The sequence below is a fragment of the Periophthalmus magnuspinnatus genome, chromosome 17, assembly GCF_009829125.3.
Source record: "Periophthalmus magnuspinnatus isolate fPerMag1 chromosome 17, fPerMag1.2.pri, whole genome shotgun sequence".
Taxonomy (NCBI): domain Eukaryota; kingdom Metazoa; phylum Chordata; class Actinopteri; order Gobiiformes; family Gobiidae; genus Periophthalmus; species Periophthalmus magnuspinnatus.
Window position 1 is genome coordinate 25,103,391 of NC_047142.1, and position 13,554 is coordinate 25,116,944.

The 13,554-nt window shown below is 37.9% G+C and overlaps 1 protein-coding gene across 2 annotated transcripts in view; it reads right to left on the reverse strand.

Moving 5' to 3' along the window:
• LOC117384891 (low-density lipoprotein receptor-related protein 8-like) overlaps nucleotides 1–13,554 on the reverse strand; it is a 62,406-nt gene that overhangs the window by 15,491 nt on the left and 33,361 nt on the right. For both annotated transcript variants that reach the window (XM_033982057.2, XM_033982056.2), the window contains exons 4-5: nucleotides 7,805–7,933; nucleotides 564–953 (exon numbers count right to left, since the gene is read on the reverse strand). In XM_033982057.2, coding sequence (XP_033837948.1) covers nucleotides 564–953; nucleotides 7,805–7,933 — 519 coding nt within the window. The remainder of the gene's footprint in view (nucleotides 1–563; nucleotides 954–7,804; nucleotides 7,934–13,554) is intronic.

A 13,554-nucleotide genomic window follows, 5' to 3' on the forward strand; every position in this document is an offset into this window, starting at 1 on the left:
CATGTGTTACAATTCAGATGATCCAGTGGTACAATGCATCTCTCCTGAATGGTGTACATGAAATAATCCCATTTTATTAAACAAGGGATAAACAAGGATGAGGATGACTAAGGTGTCAATTATAGTAATTCATAAATACATAGTTGTATATTGAAATCAGTATACAGTATATTCAGTATACAATATGTGGATTTGCCTAATATAGAGTTCACAGTATCCACTTTTTGTCCTAATTTGGATAATAAAGTACAGCGGAAATGATGAACTCCCCTTTTAGACCTGGAATAATCCTGTTATATACTTGATCTAGATCTGTTGGTACTCTAAACGCCAAAGAGTTTCTTTGGTTATACTTTGCGTGAAAAGCTTAAGAGCTACTGGTCTAGGCATATTTTGAGGCTGGTGCCCTGCCAGGGACTGTTTATGTTTTTGGCATAGTAAATTGTCCCATTTGTGAGTCATTCTAGTTGCAGTTAGTCTTCATAAATCTATTTCCCATTGATCTGGCTTTGGCTTAGAACCTCTGACGTACAGCAAGAAATAAATAGAAAATGTCTACTTACGACAGTCTATCTCGTCTGACTTGTCCTTACAATCTGGGTCTCCATCACACTTCCAGCTCAGCCTCACACACTCCCCGTTGGCACATCTGAACTCCCCCTCGGTGCAGTTGGCTCTTCGGTTGTTGATATATGGGACCCCCTCTCCCCCGCACCTCTCCGGCCCTTCGTCTGAACTGTCTGAGCAGTCGGGGTCTCCATCACAACTCCACATCAGGGGCACGCACTCAGAGCTGTTGCACCGGAGCTGGTTGGGTCCGCAGGTTTTGGGAGAGGTGCATTTGAGCTCATCACTGCCATCCCCACAGTCATCGTCACCATCGCACACATAAACGGCAGCCAAGCACTTTCGATTGGCACACATGAATTCACCATCTGGACAGGCTTTGGCATCTGGAGAAGCAGAAAAAACAAGATGAATTGATATGTGTTACTATTATCAAACAAATAAATACCCAGATACAAATCAACACTAAAACTGGTTTCAAAACTTGTATAAGCAAGCATCAATACTGAGATAAATTGCATAAATAAGGCAGAATTTGACTTTTCCATAGAGGTTTTAGAATTATCTTGATCTAAGTCAGAACTGGTATAGGGGGACGTGGTAAGAAACTACAATTATTTTGAGTTGAATTACCTTTTCTAATATCATTGCGGTATTAAAATGGGTAAAATTGGAGTGTTAAACATTTGCCTGAATATCAAAATCAAGTTTGAAAAGTGATGACACTAAAACACTGATTTTTTGTCACTTTATTGTAATTTTTGTACCTTCAAGTAGATATTTGTATATAGTAAAGAGAAAAAAATTGAAAATCTACTTACAATTGGAATAGGAATTATTTGTCTAATTATGGCAACACACTGCTCATACCACATATATATCTTACCACAAACAACAACTAAAAAGAACTCCTTGAAATGTCAAACACTTAAAACCAACACTTCACAAGTCCATTAAAGTAAAATTTGGCATTGCTTTCTTGTGAGAAATACACAGCACAACTTGATGGAAAAAGAAATAAGACAAAAACGAGACATTTGGGGCTTCATTTAATCTTAACAAGACCAACACTGTGCAAAAAAGTTTTTCAGGCAAATTTGTTACTTCTATATTGGCAGAGTGGGAGAGGAATAGAAGCTATCAGAAGAACATGAGGGAAAATGATCAAACTCCAACTTCTGTGATAGCATCTCTCAGCAAGACACCACTCCTGCTACACTGCCATTACAGTTACTTTTTCGTGTGTGGCTAACAAGAAAACATCTCCTATCTGATCCAGTTTTGCACACCTAAAAACCACATATAGGTCAGGACATGTTGGTTGAATAAAAATGACCTTGTTAATTCTTCTTCCTGTATAAAGTACACAAGTTTATGCCACAGTATATTCTCAGTGCTTCTCTCAGCCATTTCAATTGTCTCGCGTCTTAACTTTATCTGGATAAAACCACTCTGGCTCAGCTTTCCCACTGTGAGCCGACAGAGCGAAGACACCAGTGCAGGGACTAGCACAAATTCAACAACATCTATTGAGTCCAAGAGGGAATAACACCGAGTGCTTTCAAAGAGACTGTTTCACATTCTATACATGGATAGGTACTGTAATATAATGTTGGTTATATCTTGTTACTACTTTCTCTATGAAAATGTATCTTAACATGTCCTGAAACATTGGCAAACTTTGAATATACAAATAAAAAATGTGTGCAAGCAGTTGTCATAGAAGAGCAATTATTAAGTATACTTATAGACCGAGGAGTTGAACCTCAGACAAGACAGAATTTCAAAATGAAAACTGAACAGTGACTCAAACATTGCGGAAGACTTTGCTTAAGAAAATCCATGTAATGAATGATGCAACAGTTTAAATAAGTAATGCAAAAATAAAGTGGAAATACACAAAATGTACTGGTATGGTGTATATTTCTGCATATGCCTCCAAACTCTCAATATATATGTACCGTCATTCTACAAATATTATATCAAAACATCCACAACCTTAAGACGGTCTGAAGATGTGTCCTACTTACACCATGTAACAGGAACAGCTGTGATTTGATATGTCACACATGTGCACACCACAAAGGCAGAGTAAGCAAATCAAAAATATAACATGTGTCTCAGATATAGGTGAGCATGAGGCATTTAACTCATCGATATTATAGTAAACCAGCTACATGAGATTGGGATGTGCTTCATAACTACCTCCGGTTATGATCCATCTTTTCTCACACTAATCTATCAATGAATAATTAAAGAGGTGCAATAGACTTCTGTACTTTACACAAGGGATGAGCATTAGTGATGTGCTGCAGTGGCCTGGATACACTGGAGACGTGGCTTTGTACTGGGGCCAGGCTGACACTACAGCAGTTTGAATACTCTCTCATTGTGGATATATATCCTCTGCATTCATTCATATTTAATGTCGGAGTTAATGTATGTATTGTATTTGCAACTATAGTATTAAGACAGAAATGAAATTAAGGTTAAACACTGAAGAATGTTGCAACAGAAAAGTAAAAACATGTCCGATGTAGTGGGTTCATCCGCTGACAGAGCCTTTGCCTCATTTAGAAGAAAAGCATTACTTTGACTAGCACAGTGGAGAGCAAAGGCTTCTAGTCTCGCGTAACCCACTTTAGTGTTTTTTTCTGGCAGCAATGATGATGGAAGATTGTTGCCAGCGGCAACCAGTGCTGAGGCAAGAGTTGACTGGTCGCTCCCTTCATATTAGGGCTGATGAGTGTGTGGCGTGTGAGTCAGGAGCAGGGATGAGCGTGTGAAAAAGGACCAGTGCTAGCTCTGGATGCATCTGAAGCTACGGGCAGATGGTGAATAGTACATCTGATATGTTTATTTCCTCTGTGGAGAGAAAAATACTACTTTGTTATTTAAGAACTTATTTATTAGTGGAATGTCAGGGGAAGTTTGTGTAAATCTGTTTTTGACAGTTTTGACTCTAGCCATAAAGGTTTACCCAAAATTAATCCAAAAATAGAAGCTTCAGCCTGTCAATGTTAATGGGCAGTAATAAATAGAAACGTATCATTAAGTCATTAAGTTCAGAACGTATCATTTAACAGACTAAACAAGTAATATGGAATTGCTCCCTACCTGTAATAAAGCTAATTGAAAAGGCATACAAAGTACTCCACAGGGAATAAAAAGACTAAGGAACTGAAGTCCTGCACAGTGGCACAGTGTGTATGTGGAGTCTGCTGTTCATTTTAGTACAGCTATGAAGAGAGCAGGTATAGACAGTTCAACTTGTACTAACCAAATTGTCTGAAAAATGAACAAGGAAAAAAGCCCAAACACAACCACAAACTGTCCTGGGGTAGACCTGCTCCTATTTGTTGTCAGTGTGTCCGATCGGAGCAGACAGCAGTGAACAGGAGAGATGCCCCACCACTAACTCCACATTAAACTCCCCCTGAGTGCAGACTGAGGACACAGCTCTCACCAGCACCGTTCCTTCCACTGTGACTGAGAGTACTGCTGATCAGAGAGCATTTCCTTTACTGAGAACCTCTTTCTACCTAATGCATTATTCACTGTGTGGATGACTCAATTAAAGAAAAGCCTTGGAAGGGCTTTACCAGGCCGTGAGGAACTTTTAACAGAAAGCAAAACTGTGTTAAACTGATTCTATGTGTATGTATGAGTATGTGCATAACTTTTTCAGTCTTTAAAGGTGCAATATGTAACTTATATAATATGTAACTAAATGATAGCGTGGACCTGCTTGTGAGGGTTCTGCTTTCTGTGGAATGTTCATGTTCTGGCATTAAACTTATATATTCTATTAAATTGTTAATACTAAAAATGTTAAAATTGTCAAATCCGTGTCAGTGGAGTTGACTCTGCACAGATCTGACCAGTAACTAGACCTAATGGTGTTGCCGGCTAATTCTAATGCCAAATTGTGGGACGTTTCACAGATGGAGAGGCTAAAAAGTAGTAGTAGTAGTAAAAGTAGTAGTTTTTATTTTTTATTTTTTTAGAGAAGACATTTCACTGCTCATCCAAGCCAAGGCTAAAGTTTGTTTCAGTGTAGTTAGCCTCACCCTTCAGGTCTGACCACTACTGAAGAAGAGGTTTGGATGAGCAGCCAAACGTCTAAAAAATAAATATCTGCTGTACTGGTATTTTGGACGAATCATTTCTGTTAAGTTTCTTTTAAAACTTCCTCTTCTGTAGCTCACATTATATCAGTTTTCTTTTATTGTAAAATAAAATTTAAGTTTAAAGGCTTTCCATATCTCACTGACCCTATAGGGGACAGCACACAGGACTCAGCCTCTGGAGCCACTGCTGCACCCTTTATCGTTGCTTTTCCCTTTCCCTCTCCTTTTACCCAAACATACAGCTGTGTTATCCGCTGCTTTGAAGTGCGCTCCCCTGCCCCGGTGCCAGCAGCGAGCCCGCAACTAACGCACCAAGTCTCATTCAAACCAACTGGTAATTTCCTGCGCTCCTCCCTCACTCCACGCGCCCTGACTGCCAATGTGAGTGATCTGAAAGCTCCAGTCTGCAGCACTTTGAGACACATCCACTTTAAGTGTTTTCCAGCAGACACTAATTACTCTATCATTGTTTTGCAGTCACCATTGTTCTTCAGGCACTTTTTCAAACCAGCATTTCAGTTCATTCTTGTGAAAGTTGGACTAAAAGTGAAAATGAGTCCTGTTTTGAAATGGTATGTTTATGTTCTGTGTTACTAGCCGTAATATGGGAGGACTTCCTCAAATCTTAAAGTAGCTCTAGCAAATTTAGTTTTTCCCTAGTGCAGATACACTTTCAAAGCAAGTCCTAGGGGCAAATTGAAACTGCTGTGTCGTTTAATTATAGAAGTGTTTTATCATCTTAGAACCAGGAAGTCTGCTGTTAGCATGCTAGTTTGCATGTGCTTGACAGGTTGTACACATAACTCATCACAGTGAATAATTATGATGCTTGGATTACATTAGGAAAGTGAGGAATAACTTTGGACAGCTGAAAACTGTTTAAAAGTAGCTCTGTTTTTAAAGGACGGTAAAATAGGTACAGCCCCTTTAATTAGCCGTAACCACATGACGACAGGTGAATGGATTGTGGTGGCACATACAGGCAGTTACGCAAAATTAGTTTGTGTATTTTGTCCATTTGCACTAGGGATGGGCAACATGGGAAAAAAATATATCATTTTCTCTTATTAATTAATCTTGATTTTTTACCAAAAAAAATTAAAAAAATATATATATATAATGTATATATATATAATGTATATATATATGTATATATATATATAATGTATATATGTATGTATGTATGTATATATATGTATGTGTGTATATATATATATATATATATATATATATATATATATATATATATATATATATATATATATATATATATATATATAGCTGTGCATATAAACAAGATGCCAAAGGGTTTATGAGAGCGAGGCACGAGTTATGTAGATTGAAATACCTCAGTGAAGACAATGGAGGTTCTGATATGCAGGTGTCAAGAATACACTGAAATGTTGTTTAAATAAAAGTAATAAAAGTCACATTTTGAGCCACCTGTTTAGCATTAGCAGTGATATCTTGAGAAACATGGAGCTTGTCCCTGACATAAGCTTTGTTATCCATCCTAGGTTTAGATAAAGCACTCTGAGTGGCACTTAAATAAACTACTGATGCAATCTTTCTCTCCTCTGTTCGGCCTAACTACATAATGCCTCCTGATACATTTGAGAGAGTTACCCTGAGGATGGTTCTGACGTGTGGGTGAGTGTGTGTGTGTGTGTGTGTGTGGGGTGGGTCTACCTCATGCCCGCCCCCTGTCATCACTAGAGAGGCTTACAGCTGCTGCATCAATACGGACATTAGAATGAAGAAAAGGATTAGCACAGGCTAGACTGCGTCTCAACGGCCCGGGCAGTAAAAAGCCATCTAAGCCAAGAAGGCATTAGATCTAAAGTCGATGAATCACTAGCGCTTGTATGGCATGTGTGTGGGGCCACTTTGAGAAAGGCAGGCACTGACGGGCCACTTTGCAGCCTCTAAAGATCTTATAGTAGAAGAAATAAAGCGTGAAAAGGGTAATGTACATTTTGAACTGTACATGATTTTTCAGATTGCTTTGGCTAAACGGGGAATTTTTAAAAAGGCGATGAATAACTGAAACGCCAGACTTTATTTCCTCCTACACATATGCAAACAACTGCGGGGGAGCAAACAAGGGGAAAACGACACAATTTAAAATCATAGTAAGTGAATATCTTTTCTCTGGTGCATTTTCTACCACATGTTGCTGTTTTTGGCACATTACTCAAACACAAATACCACACCCTTCTTTAAGCCTCAATCAGTTCTCCTTGACACGAGGAGGCGAGGGAGCCATGGAGAAGGAGAAGCCAATTCTTCACGGCACCTCAGAAGTAGGCCAAGGATAGTCCCTTCAGGCTGTGGGGGTGGGGGAGCCATCACAAACGCGTCTGATTGGTTAAGTGGGAGGTGATGTCATTTTTTGAGAGTTGTGAGGACTCAAATCAGAACTGAAATGACAGATCAAATATCACACAGCTCCGGGTGTCATTCCATGAGATTCAATTGAATTCACTTCAAACTACTACTTGTTACAGTGAATCTTTATGGTTATAAAAATGATTGAGTATTTAGGCTCACCCAATTTGCTTGCTTTGTTTGTTTTTTTTATTTACATGACTGGTAATTTTGTGAATGGCCAGTAATAAGATTAAGAAATAGTGTAGTCTGATATCAATACCACAATTATAATATTTGTGTAATGGTAGTTTTAATATTACTTTGTGGTTTTCTGATATAGATTAAGACCATACAAAACTATTAAAGACTAGTCCTGTCACTAATAGAAATCATCAGGTTCAGCGTTTATGAATATACCTCTTATGAAAATACCGTGCAATCAATCCACAGGGCTTCAGAGTGATGAAAAATTACACCGTTGCCATAGCAAGTAACCATTTAAAAGAAAATACTACATCGTTTGAATGTTCAACTCAAAATGTAAACCTATAAACAGGATTCTGAAACGCACGAATAGGGAAAACTGACTCTTGTCCCCATCTGGGAGTAGGCGATCATCACATTCTACAATCTGAAAAGCATCAATATTATTTGCCAGTTGGCCTTGACATCCCTGTTGGATTCCCGCCTGATTAGCAGTACTCCGTTGTAAGCACTTTGCACTTATAAAAGCTCACCAGCTGCACAGTCCTCCTCATCAGCTCCGTTCTCGCAATCCTTCTCTCCGTCACATCTCCAGGACAGGGACACGCACTTGTTGGTGGCGCCCCCGCAGTCGAACTTCTCTGGGGGGCACGTCTGTTTGCCTGTCAGAAAAAAATCATAGGGAGAGTGAGATTACAGTGGAGGTCTATGGCCCAACGTAACAAAAACAAAGGTGGCATCGCTAGACATCCAATTGCACCCAGGACGCGGTTAAAACTCACCCAGAGCTGCACAACTCCTGCCCCATTGATTTTACTGTCTGGGCTGCAGATGTAGAAAGATTGTGAAATATAACAAATACTCACCTCCCCCCCTCACTCCATGTCACGCCAATCTGCTCGAGTTGGCACAATGTGGGTTTGATCCAGATTATATTTATTATGAGGCATGTGGTTAATTATACATCTCAGCCTCCAGCACAGCCCAGAGCGGCCAAGAAGAAAAGCACAGCCAATAAAATATCATTTACAAACATTGTTGACATGCGATGTTCAAAGAAATCCCATTGCTGCATTAACATAAGTGCTTTATTCGATTTTCAAATGGTTTATATACAGGAACTACAGAAAGACAGGCGATGTGTGGGTTATTGTTACCAAAATTGATGACATGTTTTATTACAAGTGTTATTTTTATTACTTCAACTAAAACTCAGTCAGTTATATCAGCGTAAACACAGCAGTACCAGTAGAACTTTAATATTGTAATAAGCATCTGAACCATGTTTTTTACGAGGTTACATGCTTTTAAATCGTAAGGTAATTCTTGTTTAAATTAAATTATACATCTAATGCTAAGATAAGGAACCTCATTTGTTTCACACCAATCAGACCTGCTGCACTTATTGCTTTATCACTATAATTAATTATTGGACGAAGGCGTGAAGCGGCTCTGTGAATTCTCTTAATGTGTTAAACCAGGGAATTGAACAGAATATCTAAAGCGTAACAGTAAGAGTTATGACAGATAATTCAGTGTTGTATTCATAAAATTAATTCATCATTCTACCATTTTAATTCATTTGTTTGTTGAACTGCTGTGCTAAAGTAGTGCACTGGATTAACTGTGCTTAACATGTGCAGCACCGGAGTATTTTGAATCATTGCGCCCTAGTTCTTTTGTGACAAACCTGCCGTGTGTGTAGTCTGGTAATATACCGCAGAAAACAATTAGTGATCGCTGTCACTTATTTTAGTAATTGTTTAGTCACGTTTAATTTAACCTAATGGAAGATTCAAAACAATCAGATACTAGAATACACACTCAGACTCCATAATTGAGCTATCATTTGTGCTTTTACTTCCTGGTTCTCAAGCTATATCAGCTATAGATCTTCACTTGTAACAGGTGCAATAATGAAATATAATAATAATATAATCCCAGTCAATTCACCACACTATTAAGCCAGAATACTATAAACCTAGACATAAGCGCTTATTACTAGATAAAGATATGCCATTAAAGTACTGAAGCTATCCAAGTGTTTCACAGTGATGAAAAGTTAAGACCGTTGCCATAGTAATTAGCTATTCCAAACACAATACACTTACAAATAGGAAGCAGAAGCCCATGAATTACCAAGTGATCTCCTCTGCATGACAATTTGATGAGGAAAGTATGGTTGTCAAAAGTATCAAAAATCAAATACTAATCAATAAAACTAGCATCGAAACTAGATACTCATTTGAGCAAGTATCGATACTAAAAAAAGTCACATTCACAGGGCAGAAATGAAGCTTTCCTGAATGATCTTTAGCTGTATCACAAGTGTAAAACCATGTAGACTAGTATAAACCCATGCACCACTATGGGACCTACCTGTACGACTGAGGGATTACACAGATATAAGGTCACATGGTAAACTAAAAGACAGTACTACGATTTAATGTTGAAAATGACATGTTATTGTGTAAATACAGAATGTTTTTAATTATCATCACGATATTGGAAATGGTATTGCGTATCGAGTCTATTCCTTGCTGTCAAAATCGAGTTTTAAATGTTAGTATTGTGACAACACTAGAGGAAAGTGACAATTTGGTGACGTAAAACAAGATGCCCAGCTCTAGTCTGTCTAGTGTACGTGTGCCTGCTCGTGTAGCTGGACGAGGTCAGAGTGCGAGGGTGGACCAGGTCAGAGAACACTCGAAGAGGGAGCGGAGAGAGCGACAAAATGGCTGATGCCGCATAAAACAAATAGAAAGCTAAACTAGACCCAGAAAAGGCCAACGACAATGCAGCAACAGTGTTAAATGAACAACCAAAAGCGAAATGATGTGGTTTTCCGCTCCACATTGTTATTTCAGAGTAGGTATAATTTGTCTTTGATTTTTGTCTTGTCAAAGCAAAACCCACACAATAAACACAACTGAACAGACGGCAACTTGTGAAGAACAAAGGAAGAGTTTTAATTACTGTTTTGTTAATGGGGAACACAACTAAGCATTATATGAGTGGAAACAAGGAACCGGTGACTTTGTGTCCTTGATCAAGAGTCACACTACACTGCTGGACTAAATCAGTGTTCACTTTATTCAAGCGTCATAAAACAAATTAGATATTTTTTTCAAACATTGTCTTTTTAGTCGTACAAAAGTTTTAAAAGTTTTAAACACGTTGCATAGTCGTACAGATGGCTGAAATTTGCAAAATGAAAGAAAAGTACAATACAGCCCCTTTGGGTAAGGCACAGGAGAAATCTGCTGAAGGACAGTGAAAGAATTCTCCTGAAGAAATATCAAAGCCATCCAAAGTGAGTGAAAAGATGGCAGATGACAGCAGAGGAGGAACCGGCTCCAAATGTAAATTGACTGAGGAAATCATAGGCCCATCTTCCTTTGAACGGAACTCCAAACCTGAGCGTGCAGTGCAGAGACCATAGGCGGATATTGACTATTTAAGTAGTGATTTTATAAAGACACAGGTGATGGGTTTGTGCTTGAGGAGGAGACCACACAATAAAAGCCAATTACTCACAGATAAACTGCTGTCGAGGATGGCGGTTGTTTACAGTCAGAGTGAAAAATGGGAATTCATCTCCGCTGTGGCGTTTTGGCAGGAGATCCGCTTTCAATTCATAACCTTTTACAAGACCTGTGCAGCCCTGGGTCCAACATAGTCAGAGAGTAATGATTTACTTTTATATGAGTGGCAGTGTTTGACCTTGTTACTGCTGTCAGACTCTATTTTAAACACGCTGCCTTTAAAGAAAATCAGAAATTCATTGTTCAGTGTCTAGACCAAGGCCTGGCAACGGAGGGGTAAACAGAGCTGATTTTCTTTACTTCAACGAGTAACATAGATGAAAATCTTTGGACTGATTCTACAGATTTCGTGCATTTATGGGTAATAAGCTCTTGAGCTCTCTAAGTCTTGAGTATAAACTTTATTGATGTCGGAAAATGCCTCAGTATTTAATCCTTCCCATTGGGTGACTACAGTGCACTAAAGACATTTAGGATTTAAGGGAGTGTCACAACACATTTTAGTCCTTAAATTACTGACATTTTACAATTAAACAGCATGGGCAATCATGACCATAACAGATTAACATTCTTCAAGTATGTGATCAGCTTTATTCAATATAACTTTCTTCATTATAAAATGTTGCTTCTAACACTCTCACAATAATCATTTAGTAGTTTATACAATCATATTGGGTCCTCACAAATTTATCAAATAACCAAATTATCTTGACCTGAAGGCCTAATGCAGATTTGAATCTTTTGTCCTTTTTAATCATGTAAACTAACCTAGCGGTTCTGATACAACTTAAAATGTCTATAAGATTTAGATATATGTTAGATAGATTCGGCAATGCTTAGTTTAGTTACAGATGGTACTTGAAAACTTCTTCTGCACATCCCTCCAACAGCCATATTCTTGATTAATTGTCTAATAACTTGTAGTTAAAATTTCATTAAGGTTTTAAAATTTTAGTGTTCATTCTAAACCAGCTGGTGAGCACTCTACTCTACATTCGCATCAGTATTACACAAAGTGTAACCCAAGCCTTGGCCAGTGGCAAAAAAGTGAGTGCGTGAAAATATAAAAAGTTACACCTATTAACATCAGTGCTGTCCTTTTCTGAGTGGAAGAAAGTACAAAGAGTGTGGTGAGTCACCGCGTCATTAGACTGGCTCAGTGCTGCTGTGTCCAGTACTGTAAATGATAGATCGTCTACAGCGACACACATGCTGCTTGTCAACGCAATGATAGAAACTTGTTCTCTTACCTGAGATATACAAAAAGTGGATTTCATGGTTTCTGAAAACTAAACATGAGAAAAAGATAATGGTTTAGAGGAAATAGAATCTAAAATTAAATCTATACAAAATCTGTCTTTTTGAAGTTGAGAACTGTTCAGAATGTGTAGCACTCATCACCTCATTAAAAAGTCAATATAGATGGAGCCCTGTATGATTGAATAATTACAAAACTCTCAGTGGACTTGGAAGCTCACTATCGCAAAGTTGTTTTAGAAGAACATTATTAGAAGACTCTTCAAGGAAATATCTATAATTTTATAAATATAACCTTTCCTTTTGGGGAAAATGTGCACGATCAATTCAAATGTCAATCAATTCAAATATTTTACAGCTGTAATAAAAGCTGTTGGCAATTTATAAAACAATTAAAAAATCATTTGTGCCTGACACCATCTAAAAGAAGTCAAAAAGTCAGTTATCTCACTTACCCTGGCACTGATCCAAACTGTGAAATGTAAAATTGGCAAATGTAATCTGACATATGTTTTGCTCCTTTCCAGGGATGTTACATTTAATGATGTGCCTCCTGCTGCTGTGTGGCTCTATACTCTAATCAAACCTATGTTTTACATTAGGTTTGGCAATATGTTGATATTCAAATTTTGATACTTTATTTGGTGATTTTATTGATATCACAAACAGGGTTGTTTTCATCATTACCCAGTTTTTAATTGATACCAAAACTAGTGTAGAAAGTAGATATCACATATCAATTTACAACCCTAAGAACCATTAAAAAAAATCCTGAATAGTTTTATAAGGAGCTACTATTATTTTGGGGTGTACATTTGATTATAGTGTCTAAAAAATAAAGTATTTTTAAACATCATCATTGTGGTATGAAAATTAGTACTGTATAGAACACTACATATAACAGACTGCAAAATGAATAGCTTGTCTAAATTTTTTAAACTTTTTGGCTGCACTGTCATTTTTGTGTTTTTTTGTTTGTTTTGTTTCTTATTTTGTCATACTATAGACATATTCACAATTAAAAGAACTGTGCCTCAGGAAAATGTAAAAAATTTAATTGGAACAACACTATAGTTTGTGACTTGTGGTTGGATTTCTGTGCTGTATCAAAAGACACTTTTGTCACTCACTGTTTGCATTCATCTTGTCAGTTTTTTATTGTTGGTCCCTGCCACCCACTCTGTCTCAGTGGATTATAGCCTGCATTATACTGAGACATTACAAAGCAAAGAGGGAGCGGACAAACACGCTGGCTGTGCCCAAACCAGCAGATGTTGTCAGAAAGTAGCTGACATTTCCTTTCTTTTGATTCTTAGGTGACAGAGTGGTTCCTCCACAGAGATGCTGACGGCACAGCTGGCTGCAGTGCCCCACTTCTTCAGATCTGATACAAGAACTCTGCATCTCACATGTTTCTCTAAAGTCATTTATTTTTCAGCTCTCGCAAGTAACTTAGTGTGGCCTACATCTAAATTCTTAAT